The sequence below is a fragment of the Ranitomeya imitator genome, chromosome 6 (genome assembly GCF_032444005.1).
Source record: "Ranitomeya imitator isolate aRanImi1 chromosome 6, aRanImi1.pri, whole genome shotgun sequence".
In the NCBI taxonomy this organism is placed as follows: domain Eukaryota; kingdom Metazoa; phylum Chordata; class Amphibia; order Anura; family Dendrobatidae; genus Ranitomeya; species Ranitomeya imitator.
The window spans coordinates 80,692,804-80,706,744 of NC_091287.1; the positions used below are offsets into that span (position 1 = coordinate 80,692,804).

The 13,941-nt window shown below is 42.3% G+C and overlaps 1 protein-coding gene across 6 annotated transcripts in view; it reads right to left on the reverse strand.

Annotated features, from left to right (window-relative positions):
• Positions 1-13,941, reverse strand: part of LOC138641969 (ATP-dependent translocase ABCB1-like) — a 434,165-nt gene that overhangs the window by 170,387 nt on the left and 249,837 nt on the right. For 4 of the 6 annotated variants that reach the window (XM_069729815.1, XM_069729814.1, XM_069729817.1 and 1 more), the window contains 4 exons: positions 13,013-13,183; positions 12,759-12,920; positions 9,065-9,316; positions 4,859-5,005 (listed from right to left, as the gene is read on the reverse strand). In XM_069729815.1, coding sequence (XP_069585916.1) covers positions 4,859-5,005; positions 9,065-9,316; positions 12,759-12,920; positions 13,013-13,183 — 732 coding nt within the window. Of the gene's footprint in view, positions 1-2,052; positions 2,280-4,854; positions 5,006-9,064; positions 9,317-12,758; positions 12,921-13,012; positions 13,184-13,941 lie in introns of those variants that run through there. The other 2 variants (XM_069729818.1, XM_069729819.1) reach the window with 2 other exon arrangements.

The following is a 13,941-nucleotide window of genomic DNA, read 5'->3' on the forward strand; positions in this document are numbered from 1 at the left end:
CCTCAATGTCTTCCACCCCTTGGTTAGTTGTAGCCCCCAATGCCGGGTCAGCTTCGCCTTGGTAGCAGTGTACAGCGGCCCGGCGGAAGGTAGCTGTTCCCGCCTTTGGCCACTGGGTATGCTGAGTCCGGTTGGGACATTGTCTTTGCAGGTGGCCCAGCTGACGACAGTGCAGCGCCCCCCAATGTGAACGTGGGGGAGACTGAATTCATTCAGAATCCAGCAAAAGCAGAGTGGACCTTGTGAAACACGGGGGGTGCTGTAAGAGGTACTACAGCACAGTAGACCCCGTTACAGAAGGCATGAGGAACATGGCCAAAGCAGCAGCCCTACAGGCCCACTGGTGTCATCCCCACAGGCAGCTGGGCCTTTACGGAGATCCCGCCGAAGGAGAGCGCTGCAAGCCACAAGAAGTGATGTTGACGCTGGGATCCTCAATTATTTGACCAGAGCAGCCACGGATGATGGAGAGGAGGCCTTTGCCCGCAGCCTTGCCCGTTACCTTAGACCCCTTCCCCGTGAGGTGAGGCTACGTGTGAGAGGGTGTATGCAAATCCTGATAGATTTAAGCACCCCTCCAAATAACCCCTATGAGGTGTTTGAATATATTGAGCGAAGGCAGCTTTCCCAAACAAACCTCTTGCGCTTTCAATTTCCTCAACAGGAGCAGGATCAATCAGGATTTTCAGCATCTACTCCACGTATGCCTCCACCTCAACCCCTCCCACCCCAAAATCTACAAAGGCCATCAGTGTACCAAATGGCAGCCTACAACCCCCATTCCCAATATGGCCACTTTCCCAGACCCAGTGATGTAGGCTGGTCCCAACCTGGGTTTGGAAAACATGGCCATTTTGGGGTTGAGTATGATGCGAGCCAATATGTCCGTCAGCATGAGGGCCATAGACAATTCGCTCATGGACAACACACAACTGGCCAATATGGACAAGTCCAGTATTCTGTGCCACAAGCCACTGCATCCTCACAGGGTGAAGGACAATTGGCCCAACAAAGGCCCCCTGACCAGAACCCTGAGCTGCCGCCATCTCCCCCGCCAACTTACAGGGATCTGTAATGTGTTTTTTTTTTTTTTGTTTATATTCTTAAGTTTTGTGAGCTGCCAACAATGTTTTCTATTTGTTTGGGCACTATTTCCACTTTGTTGTGGTTACTTGTTTCAAGAACCCCCAAAAAAACCATATGACAAAAATATGGAATCAAGTTAACGAAAAAAGGCTTTGGATGTTACTAAAATTTTTGGATAAAAGCCAATTGATGTTTGTGGACCAATCATTATTGCATCACACACATGTTCTGTAAACATAAACATATGGTCATTAAGGAAACACAACACACACAGTACTGTTTCAGTGGATGAAAAAAGTATATTTGACAAAGATATATAGAAAATAATGAAATCACAACTGAGAAACAGCATAATCTTGCCAGGGAGTAGAACCCTGAGGAGAAACAAAAAAATTTGTCAAAACATCCCTAACTTTTAGGCCAGAAAGGGGACGGCGCGGAGGAGGGCCATGTGGTGTTGGCCTAATTACACTACGCAACATGTGTTCGTCATTACCATCTGGGAAGCAATCATGTATGCGGGTATAGTTGTGCAAAATTACTGAGGCTTTGATAACTTCATTGACTGTAGCCTCACTGAGCTGTATGGCAGTTTGTAGGACACGCCATTTGGCCACCAGAATACCAAATTAAATATCCTCCGACGGTGGTCCAGGTTGTGCCGGGGATAAGGCCTCATGACGTGTCTGGTGAGTTGGAACGCCTCATCTCCAACAAAAAAAAAAGGCAGTGCTTCTGCAGTGGAGCCTGGGAGTTGTTGTGGTGGTGGAAGGTCTAACTGGTTGTCACGTAGCCGCCGACCCATAATGGACGAATTGAAGACCCTAGAGTCTTCAGTTCGGCCATAGGCCCCAATGTCTACAATTAAAAACCTGTAGTTACTGTCAACTACAGCTAACAGAACTACAGAGAAAAACTGCTTATAATTGTAGAATTGGGAGCCAGAGTTCGGCGGCTTACGTACGCTGATATGTTTCCCATCCACCGCTCCAATGCAGTTTGGGAAGTCACAATTGTCCTGGAACCCACGGGCTATTTTGAGCCAATCAGCCTGTTTTGGCATAGGCATCACAAGGTCCTTGAGTCTATCCCATATTTGCCTACAGGTTGACCGCATAATGCCAGAAATTGTTGATCGGCCAATCAAAAACTCCAGGTGGAGTCCCGCAAATGACAATCCAATGGTCAGGAATCTGAAAGTGAAACAAAAAAAAATTAGGTAGGTTTCAAGAGTGCACACAAAACATGAATAAGCACAATCATATTTGCTAGTTTCAGAAACCAGATTAACGCTGGAAAGGGAAAAATGTCCTTAGGGTGCTTAACTATAGCATTTTCCTAACTTTGTCACATCTGCTTTTCACCTAATGTACACATATTCCTGAAAAAAACAGAATGAAACAAACACATAAACTAAAAAAGATCATCAACATACAGTATGTGAGGATGTAGAATACATACCGTAAGGTAAGGAGAAGACGCTCCTCGGCAGATATGGCTTTGCGCATCCTTGTGTCCTGAAATGTGATTCCTGGCCGTAATATCTCCAACAATCTGTCAAATGTTGGGATTGTTGTGACGCCCAGGAGACCGGGGTACCCAGCACCGGACCAATGGGATCTGTCTCTTGAGGGAGATGTCACGGGTGGCTTGACCCGGTGCTGTGGCCTCAGGCAATGCACAGTGTAAGGGGTATCATGAGGGAACAGGCACTTACTTGATCAGCAGCAGGTTCTCTCAGCGGTGATGATCCTGATCCTGGATAGATAGCTATTGTCCAAATGAAAGTCTGAGGCACCGAAACGTTTAACCAGTTTACTTCAACATAAAGGGATTTACAACCAGTCCTGTCACCGGAGTCTGTATGGGAACTCTGAGTTACTTTGACCCTGCCGGGGTCTTCGCCTCTTATTGTACGCAGTTTCTGTGTGGCCCTGCTGCTGTATGTGAACTGGCTGCCGGCCCAATCTGTCCCCTCCGGGTCCTGGTTCGACGGGCAACCCGAGTCCTTTTATCGGCTTACCCCCTCCAGGAGTACCGCTGAACTCTGTGTCTGTTGCTGCGTCCGGCCCTAGTGAAGCTGATATCACCTCACGTTTTTCCGGTTGCTGTATTATATATAATGAATACAGCCACGGATCCGGTATCCGTCTTTGCGCCTGTTCTGGGTAGTGATTAATGCTACCCGGTTCTCACAATGTCCTTTTTCTCTGTCCCTTTTCTCCTCAGGCCGGTGATTTGGGCCTGGAAACCGTCATAGGGCTGTTAGAAATTCAGCTGTATGACATCTCACTTTCAGCTCTTAGCCCAACTGCCAACTCTTCTCTCAGACCAGAATGGATCAAGGGGAGTCTCTGGAGCTCCCCCTTCTGGCCGGAGGTGGTAGTGCAGTCTTGCTATTTTAGTATTTGTATTTAGTGTCAGTAACTGTTTTTGTGGCAAATACCCCTAGGGGTGCCACATTGTCATTCGACAGTAGATATAGAACTTTTCTGGATGTTCCCACAGAGCTGTATATAGCCGATGAAAATGGCCTTTAGTGAAGCGTTTAGTCAAAAGAGGATGCACCCACATTCTTCTGGTCCTCCTTCACAGATCCACAATCACAGGGTATGGCTGGCCAAACCGATGCAACAAGACCCAGTTAAACAAAACCCGCTGCGTTTTGGGGTGAACTGCAGGAGGTCCAACACTCCAACAGATGCAAAACCACAAAATGGCCATATGGGAGTGAGCCACCTGTTGTAGAGGCCTTAAATAGGGTTGATGACGGTGATTTAAATCAATTTCAGCCTCCAAAACCGTTAAATGTCCATTTTGTCAGGTTGCGTGAAAAATACGCATTACGGTGGGCATACGGATTACATACGCAACATTACATGCGCAAAATACGCGACCACACCTTGCCTACGGAGTACTTAAGTACTTACGGATCATCGTATTTCGATTTTTGAGGTGTATTACGGCCGTAAATTACGGACCGTATTTTTATACGCTGAGTGTGACGCCGGCCTAAAAAATACATGTGTAGTAAGCTTCACAAAGCACTGTACTAATTATTTATATGTCACTGAAATCTTTATTTCTGTCTATTCTATGTGTGTATATCTATTATATCTATTCTATTCTGTCGGGTCAGATGAATTGCCGGCTTTTCAAAATGCATTGGTGTGTAAAAATTGTGTGGCATTTGCATGGTTTGAGTGCGGAGCGATTTTTTTTTTTTTCAAACCCAATGACTTGCATTGGCGAGTCTCGTCCAAAATAAGAGTACAAGCGCAGCTTGCTAAGATTTTTTCTCATCTCCATCTGAGCTGAGAAGAAAATCGCAGATGAGCACGGACTCATAGATTAACCTTGATCAAAGTGCAATCCAATTGTTTATCAGCCTGCACGCGTCTATTTTCCTCGCAGATGAGTATGAGCCCTTATAAGATTATCTCAGCAAAGGGACATTTTTTTTAAAATACATCCAGTTGTCGAAATTATTATTATTCCAAGATCTATTGATTAAAATGAACTTTGAGACTTTAAAATGAACTTCGTGAGACAAACCCTTTAATGTTTTCTGTATGTTATTGGAAAAACATGACGAAATATTGGTCAAACTTATTTAAGTATTGTTATGTATTATACATGACAAACGGCAAACAACACTCAATTTGCAACACATATTCGGTACATAAACTGTCACATAGATAACTATCATGTCAGAAAAACCATAAAATAACTGTTTTATCAAATATATGTCACATGAAGTTTACACACCTACCCCAATAGACTTTGACAATATAATTGAAAATGATGGAATTAAAGCCCCAGATATAGCAGCAAATATCAGTCCAATCACAGTGCATAGCCACTCTGGTTTGTTTAACTGTAAAATTCTTCTTAGAATTGTCATGGATGCAACACACTCCTGCAAAGAATAAGCAGGAAATAATAGATCAAGACGACCATGAAAATAATATTACGCTATTATTACTACTAATATTATTATTGGTAAACTAATTATAATGACCAATGTTATTATTAGCAAGAAGACACTCATGCAATATGATCTGAGCTGTTACAATTGCAGCTGGTGTGCTATAACTGCTAGATCACAGCATTTATTATGTGGTTGTAGACAATTGAGAGGATTGTGTCAAATGAAATGCACTACAAAAAGGTTATTATTTTAGCTATTTCTAATTTTTTGAGGCAACATATCTACATTTGTGCGTTCTGTCCAATATGTTATTTTCAAGGTATTATTTTATTAAATCCTCATTTATATGTCAGTGATTTTTATCATATGCAAAAAAACACAAAACTGTTTTTATCACTATTTTGGATCTGATCTCCATCAATTGAAAGCTTCTCCTTTCAAGCAACAATGATGAAAGGGCCCAAAAAATATAAGAAGAGAGGCAGCTCACAGAACTGTAAGATACAACAAACATTCTTTATTGGCTCAAAATACAACAATAATAAAAACACATTAAAAAACACACAACATAAGCCCAAATGCTAAGTGGCACCACAGCTGTACAGGGACCAATAGTACTATAGTAGCAGCACAGAGATGTTGTGCATAAATGTAATTACAAGAATACAACCAAAAATATTGACCAATAGTAGGCCTGTTTAAACCAAATTGTTTAGAAAGTGCATAGTGCATAAGGCTACTGCAGTGGACAAAAAACAAGTTATTAACTAACATAGCATGTAGTGCTGCAAAATTATATATAATGATGGTTTACCTGTAAACACAAATGGTGCCACAACCCTTACGCGCGTTTTGGCAGCGCGCCTTTTTTTGTCCACTGCTTATATGCACTATGCACTTACTAAGCAACTTGGTTTAGCCCCTTAATGACCGCCAATACGTCTTTTAACTGACCTGAGATATAAGAGAATAGCCTCCCCATACAGGTGACAATCCCGCAGCTGTCGGCTGTCCACTATAGCTGACAACTTGCTGCATCAGCCACGATCAGTGTTTGCACCATCCAACTCTGTTTAACCCCTTAGATGCTGCTGTCAATAGTGACTACATTATTATAAATGGTTAACAGAGTGTGGAGGCTTCCTATTTAACCAAATTGGTGCCCTCAGATCTTGATTTTGTGGTCCTGATGTTTGCCATGGCAATTCACAACCAAGTCGCAGCCTTAGAGTCTGATGGCTGTTGTAACCTGTTCAGAAGTTAGAAGCATTTAGGTGGTAATAATGCACATTTTCATTTATGTCATACCACTATGCATTAATTCCTGTAAAGCACCTGAAGGGTTAATAAACTACCTGACTGCAGTTTTCAATATGTCAGGAGGTGCTGTTTTTAAAATGGTATCACGTTTGGGGGTTTCCCAATATATGAGACCCCTAAAGTCACTTCAAACATGGATAGGTCACTAAAAAAATAAATTTAGTAAATTTCCTTGAAAAAATGAAAAATTGCTGCTACATTTTTAATCCTCCTAAAATGCTAACAAAATAAAATAACATTTTACAAATGGTGCTGACATGTAAAGCTGACATGTGGGAAATGTTATTTATTAATGGTTTGCTGTGGTATGACTATCTGGATTAAAGGGATAATCATTCAAAGTTTGAAAATTGCAAATTTTTTAACATTTTTCTCAAATTTTTTATATTTTTTATAAATAGACACAAAACATATTGACCTAAATTCACCATTATCAGAAAGTATAATGTGTCATGAAAAAACAATCTCAAAATCACTGGGATTTGGTGAAGCGTTGTAGAGTTATTACAACATAAAGTGACACTGGTCAGATTTCAAAAATTTGGCTCCGTCACTAAGGGGTTAAACAGGCCTACTGTTATTCATTACTTTTTGGTGTATTTATGTAATTATATTTATGCACAACATCTCTCTGCTGCTATAGTACTATTGGGGCAGCATGATGGCTCAGTGATTAAGGCCGGTTTCACACGTCCAGATAATTCCAGTACTGTATAAAATCGGTACTGGAGTTATCCGTGTCTGTGTGTCTGTGTGCTCACGTGGCACATCAGTGTGCCACCCGTGTGCCCACTGGGTACCACACGCACCGTGCAGGAGACAGCGCTAAAGTTTAGCGCTGTCCCCTGCATCGTGCTGAAGCGATTCATATCTTCACTGCAGCAGCGTTTGCTGCATAGAAGATATGAATAATAGTGTTTAAAATAAAGATCTATGTTCCCCCCACCCTCCCACCCCCTGTGCGCCCCCCTCGCTGTTCTGAAAATACTCACCCGCCTCCCTCGTTGGCTGTCGCTGCTTCCTGGTCTGGCCGCATCTTCTCCTGTATGAGCGGTCATGTGGGGCCGCCGATTACAGTCATGAATATGCGGCTCCACCCCTATGGGAGGTGGAGCTGCATATTCATTACTGTAAATGAGCGGCACCACGTCACTGCATACAGGAGAAGATGCGGCCAGACCAGGAACATAGATCTTTATTTTAAACACTATTATTCATATCTTCTATGCAGCAAACGCTGCTGCACAGAAGATATGAATCACAGATTCAGCACCAGTGGGGGGGAAAGCGCTTAATGTAGCGCTGTCCCCTGCACGGCACACAGACTGCACACGGACAACGTCCATGTGCGGTACGTGTTTTACACGGACCCATTGACTTTAATGGGTCCGTGTAATACGTGCGCTCCCACGAACACTGACATGTCTCAGTGTTTGGCACACGGAGACACGGTCCGCAAAAAATCACTGACATCTGAACAGATGCAGTGATTTTTATGTGTCTATGTGTGTCAGTGTCTCCGGTATGTGAGGAAACTGTCACCTCACGTACCGGAGCCACTGACGTGTGAAACCGGCCTAACACTGCAGCCTTGCAGCGCTGGATCCCTGGGTTCAAATCCCACCAAAGACAGTACCTGAAAGGAGTTTGTATGTTCTTCCCGTGTTTGTGTGGGTTTCCTCTGGTTTCCTCCCACACTCCAAAGACATACAGATAGGGAATTTAGATTTTGAGCCCCATTCGGGACAGCAATGATAATGTGTGCAAAAAAACTGAAAAGCACTGTGGAATATGTTGGCGCTATAAAAATAAAGAGATTATTATTATTGGTCCCTGTTCAGCTGTGGTGCCACAAAATTTTTTGGTTCACCACTGAACGTTTGGGCTTACTTTGTGTGCTTTTTAATGTGTTTTTATTATTGTTGTGTTTTGGTCCAATAAAGAATCTTTTTTGTATCCTTATAGTTCTGTGTGCACCCTCCCTTCTTAAATGTTCTGATCCTTTAGGTGCTGAACTCCAGTATTCAGCGGTCCTATATCTCAGTTCCCATAAGATACCTAATTTATTATTTATATGATTTAGTTTAAGTGGCATTGTTTGTCTGGGGATTTACTTTTGTTCCATGATAAAAGGGCAGCACAAGGTTGCATTTTGCATGCCACCAGTGTGCAGTATAAATTTATCATGGACACATAGAGCTATTTGGGTGAGTTTGATCCAGATCAAAATTAGGCTTTTTTTTGGGGGGGGGGGGAGAGGGGGTTCTTGCAGGTCATCCGGCTTTCATAATGACATGGACACATACTATAATTTGTGAAAAAGACAGACATAACTTGTACTTCAAAAATGGACATCTGAATGAAGCGTAAATATTATTTTACATAAATAATTTTAAAAAAACCTCTTTTCCATTGTGAAGTGACATGTCTGTCTCATGTTATGATCACTTAGGTTCAATTTTCCAAAATCTAATGTCTGTTATCGTACCAGCATTGAACATGAAATTTTTCAAAATCTCATCCACACATACTGCGGAGAAATTCTGTATTATAAATTGACTCATATTGTAGATTTGTAATCCATGACTTTGCAATGCAAAAGGTGAAATGTGAAATAAATGTGTGAAATCTGCACAATGTGTTGCTTATTTTGCCCTTGTGGCAACAGATATATCCGTGTACATGCACCCTTCATGTGTTTAATTTTGTACCCTCGTCACATCCTACCTCATCTGCAACTCCATATTTTTTCTTACTGGTTTTTTTTTCTGAAGGATCCTCTTTACTTTTTCTTCTAATTGAACCATTTTTGAGGTTTCCACTTTTTATAGGTGCCAGCATGTACTCAACATCTTTTAAAGACGGCTGGAAGTTTTCTTCATCTTCGATCATACTAATGTCAAATGCTGCTCCAGAACTTTCATTATCAAAAGAACTCTCCAAGCTAGCATTTTCTGCATGGTTGTCTTTGCCGTTGTTCTAAAAAATGTGCCAATACAACTATTATCTGTTACAGGATAAAGGTTCTAGTAACAATTTTTCATACAAAAAAAATCATTAAAAAACTAATTCTGCTACACAATTCTATCAGCATTGACGACAATTAATATTAAAGGGAACCTGTCACCCCCAAAATCGAAGGTGAGCTAAGCCCACCAGCATCAGGAGCTTATTTATAGCATTCTGGAATGCTTTAGATAAGCCCCCGATGTATCCTGAATGATGAGAAAAACAGGTAAGATTATACTCACCCAGGGGCGGTCCCGGTCCGTTTCTGGTCCGATGGTAAGGTCGCACCACTTGCGCACTGTAGTACTTTGCTCTGCCCTCAACAGGGCAGACAAAGTATGCCTGCGCCGGAGCCGCAGCGTGAAGACAAGAAGAGGACGTAATCGTAAGAAGATGGGAGGCCCCGGACCGCGACACCCAACGGACCAGAACCGGACCAGGACTACCCCTGGGTGAGTATAATCTAACCTGTTTTTTTCATCATTCAGGATACATCGGGGGCTTATCTACAGCATTCCAGAATGCTCTAGATAAGCCCCTGATGCTGGTGGGCTTAGCTCACCTTCGATTTTGGGGGTGAGAGGTTCCCTTTAAAGAAAGTTGCACCCACATTCAGCCACTAAGCTTTGCAAACAATGGAGGCAACATAACAATGTACAATAATCAATAAATACCGTATTTTGCTTTCACAGTAGTCCATATTTGTGTTACAGATTGCCTTTGTTTTTTTTCATGGGCATGTGTCAGTGTTCACCTGACAGACCCGCTTTGTGCTGGCTATCAGGTCCCAGGGGAGCCCTAGCCTTCACCCTTTAATCCCTGCACAGGGATGTGGACTTACATAGGGGCCAGTTGTGGAGCTGGCAGGAATGGTGAGGTTACTGAGTCAGAACCAGGAGGGCATGCAAGATACAAAATCAAATGGCAGAGGAATAGTCAGGAAATGGGCAAACATTAGAACAGTGATAACATCGGTTGATGAAGGGCAAAACAAAGTGCAGATAAACAGTTTAGTGTTCACTATAAGTTTATGTTCACACGTTCAGTATTTGGTCAGTATTTGTAAGCCAAAACCAGGAGTGGGCGAAAAATATAGAAGTGGTGTAATACTTTCGGCACACGTGTGGCAACCCTGTGAGACCCATGTGCTGGATCAGTACCACACACACCGGCACCTGACACCTGAGAAGCAGAGGACAGTTAGCGTTGTTCCCGGCACCGGGTGCTGAAGACGTTTCTCATAATTCTCCCCTGCTCTGCCGGTGATCAATGCAAGCAGGGGAGAATGAGCTATATTGAACTGATAACAGAGACAGCAGACTATAACTCCCATCAGCCTACACCTGCTGTCGATAATAACAGTGAGTGCAGGAGGGTCTGATGGAAGTAGTCATCACCCGCTGCTTGCGTTATAAATAAAGAAATAAAAAATTCAGCTTATTTTTCCCCGTATTTTCTATAGCCAGCCAGGCAAAACTTACAGCTGGGGGCTGCAACCCTCAGTTGTCAGCTTCAGCAAGGCTGGTTATCAAGAAGAGAGGGGTCTCAATGCTGTTTTTTTAAATTATTTAAACAAATCATTAAAGAAAATGGAGCGGGGTCTCCCCCATTTTTGACAATCAGCCCCATGGGGGGCCATGGATATTGACCCCCCAACCTAAAAATAGCAGCCCAGAGCCACTCAGAAAAGGCACATCTATTAGAGGTCTCCGCAATTCAGACTGGCTGGGAACACAACCTAACTGACCGGTGGTAACATTGATGACGTCACCACTGATGATGACGCTCGCAGCTGCACATTCACCAGTGGTTCACTGCCTCGACAGTCACATCTTGGCACCTTCCAGGTTGAAAACTATTTATCCCCAGACATGGATTACAACGTGGGACAGAACAATTGACAGGTGAGGGATATTGTTTTTTTTTTATTTTTGCTTTATTACAGGAGACAAGGGATTCAGTGGAATTAGGCGTTAGATGAGGGTAATGATGTTATTTTTAAATAGAAATGGTTTGTTTTATTTCAAATAAAGGACTTTATAATTGCTATGTCTTTATTTACTATATAACTACAGAATTAGTAATGGATAGGTGTCTTATAGATGCCTCTCCATTACTGACCCATGAACTTGATGTCACTAGACAATACAAAGGTGACATCAACCCCACAAATTTTACCTCACAGGCCACCGCTACAGGGCAAGTGGACAGAGCCAGGCAGAGCTCTAGAATTGGTGCACCTAATAGATGTGCCTTTTCTGGGCAGTTGCGGGCTGCTAGCTTTAGTCAATATCCATGGCCCCTTACCAGCCTGAGAATACAAGCCCCCAGCTGTGAGCTTTAATAATAATAATAATAATAATAATCAATTAAAAAAAACAGCATGGGGAGCCCTCTGTTCTTGATAACCAGCCTTGCTGAAGGTTGCTGTTTTGCCTGGCTCGTTATAGAAAATACACGGGAACCCATGCTGTTTTTTAATGAATTAATTTATTTATAGTACAGGCGCCGGCTGATGAATACTCCCATCAGCTGCTCCTGTTCTCGCTATTATTAGCGGCAGCAGGCATAGACTGATGGGAATAATAGTTCCATCAGCCACCGCCTGCTGTCTCTGTTATCAGTTGAATATAACTCTCATCATTCTCCTTTGCTCATGCTAATCACCGCTGCTTCACAGGTGCAGGTACGTGTCACACAGATGACATCCCTGTGTGTCATCCATGTGCACATGTGCGGAACGTTTTGAGGCCTGTGCTGCTGTTACAAAACGGACATGTGCATAGACACATTCACTTGAAAAGGTCTACGTGTGTCTCTGGTACGTGTGAAAACTGTCACAACACGTACCGGACACACTGACATCTGAAAAAGGCCTAATAAACTTTTCCTCTGTTTCACTTCTGATTTTGACTTACAAATACTGATGGTAAGTCCTTTCCTCCCCATGCCTATACTTGTAAATATTTAAAAATGAAAAAAAAAATTATTGAAACACAAATACTGACCAAATACTCACGTGTGAATGTGGCCTATTTTGCACAGGAAACTGACACTCATTAGTTTTTCATTAGGGAGTAATTCCACCCAACAATATTAACTAGCCAGGAAATAATTCCCAAGCTTCAAGACTGGGCAGAACCACAAGTCCAAGAAGTAAAGTACGGCCATCGTATAGTCACTCTGCCATGCCCAATGACTGAAGCGGAAATAGAGAAGTTAGACGCTGACACAGTCTAGTTAGAAAATTACAGCATCAACTTCTATAATTCAATATACAAATGTTCCCATAATGTCCTTAGCAATTCATAGTTTGTAAGGATTGTTGCATGGCAATAGAATTAGATATATTTTTTTATTTTCGTCCATTTGAATTAAGTTGTTTTCTACACTTTTTTTGTAGATTCATTACCTGAAGCATCACAAGAGAATGGTAGATACCGTTTTTTTTCATGAGCTCACTGTGTGTTCCTTGTTCCACCACTCTCCCAGCATGAATGCCGGCAATGATATCAGCTGTTTTGATAGTAGACAATCGATGTGCTATCATAATGATAGTCCGACCAGCTCTAGCCTCAAAGAATCAACATAAATAAAAGATCAAAGTAAAAATAATACTACATAATGTCCAATATTACTCATTACAAGGTGTTTAAAATATGTCACCTTATCCAAGGCAGCTTGTACTAAAGCTTCACTCTGTGAGTCCAGTGCGGATGTTGCTTCATCTAGGAGAAGTATTTTGGGGTTTTGTACTAGAGCTCGAGCTATTGCTATTCTCTGTTTCTGACCACCACTTAGTTGGGCTCCCCTCTCGCCCACCAATGTGTTAAATTTCTGAGCAAAAAAAAAAAGAATACAGTAAAAACTATATATTATCTCTAGACATTTTGCTTTTTTGTTAACATTTTTAAAGGACAGAGATGGTGCTACAGATGCAGATGGGATTAGAGTAGTACTACACATGCATGTGTCACCATCATGCATTAGTTGGAGCACATTCGATAAGGGGTGAACTTGTTTAAAGGGAACCTGTCACCTGAATTTGGCGGGACTGGTTTTGGGTCATAAGGGCGGAGTTTTCGGGTGTTTGATTCACCCTTTCCTTACCCGCTGGCTGCATGCTGGCCGCAATATTGGATTGAAGTTCATTCTCTGTCCTCCATAGTACACGCCTGCACAAGGCAATCTCAATATTTCGGCCAGCATGCAGCCAGCGGGTAAGGAAAGGGTGAATCAAACACCCGAAAACTCCGCCCATATGACCCAAAACCAGTCCCGCCAAATTCAGGTGACGGGTTCCTTTTAAAAAGTCCATTTTCAAATTTTTGAGAATTCTGAGTTATCTCTATTAAGAGACCACATTTGTGAACCTAGGTGAGGAGCAGCCACCCCAAATTAAAACTGATTAATAACAGGAAACACAAGAACATGGATAAAGCCACATAGTGTTATTGAGTGGCAAGATGTTACTATGCAGTATGTGTTGTGATGCTAGAACAATTGGCCACCATGCAATTGAGCAGAGTCCTCTGAATACATGTTTGCTAATGCTGAAATTAATGGTAATTAGTAATAAAGGAGAGTGGAAGAAG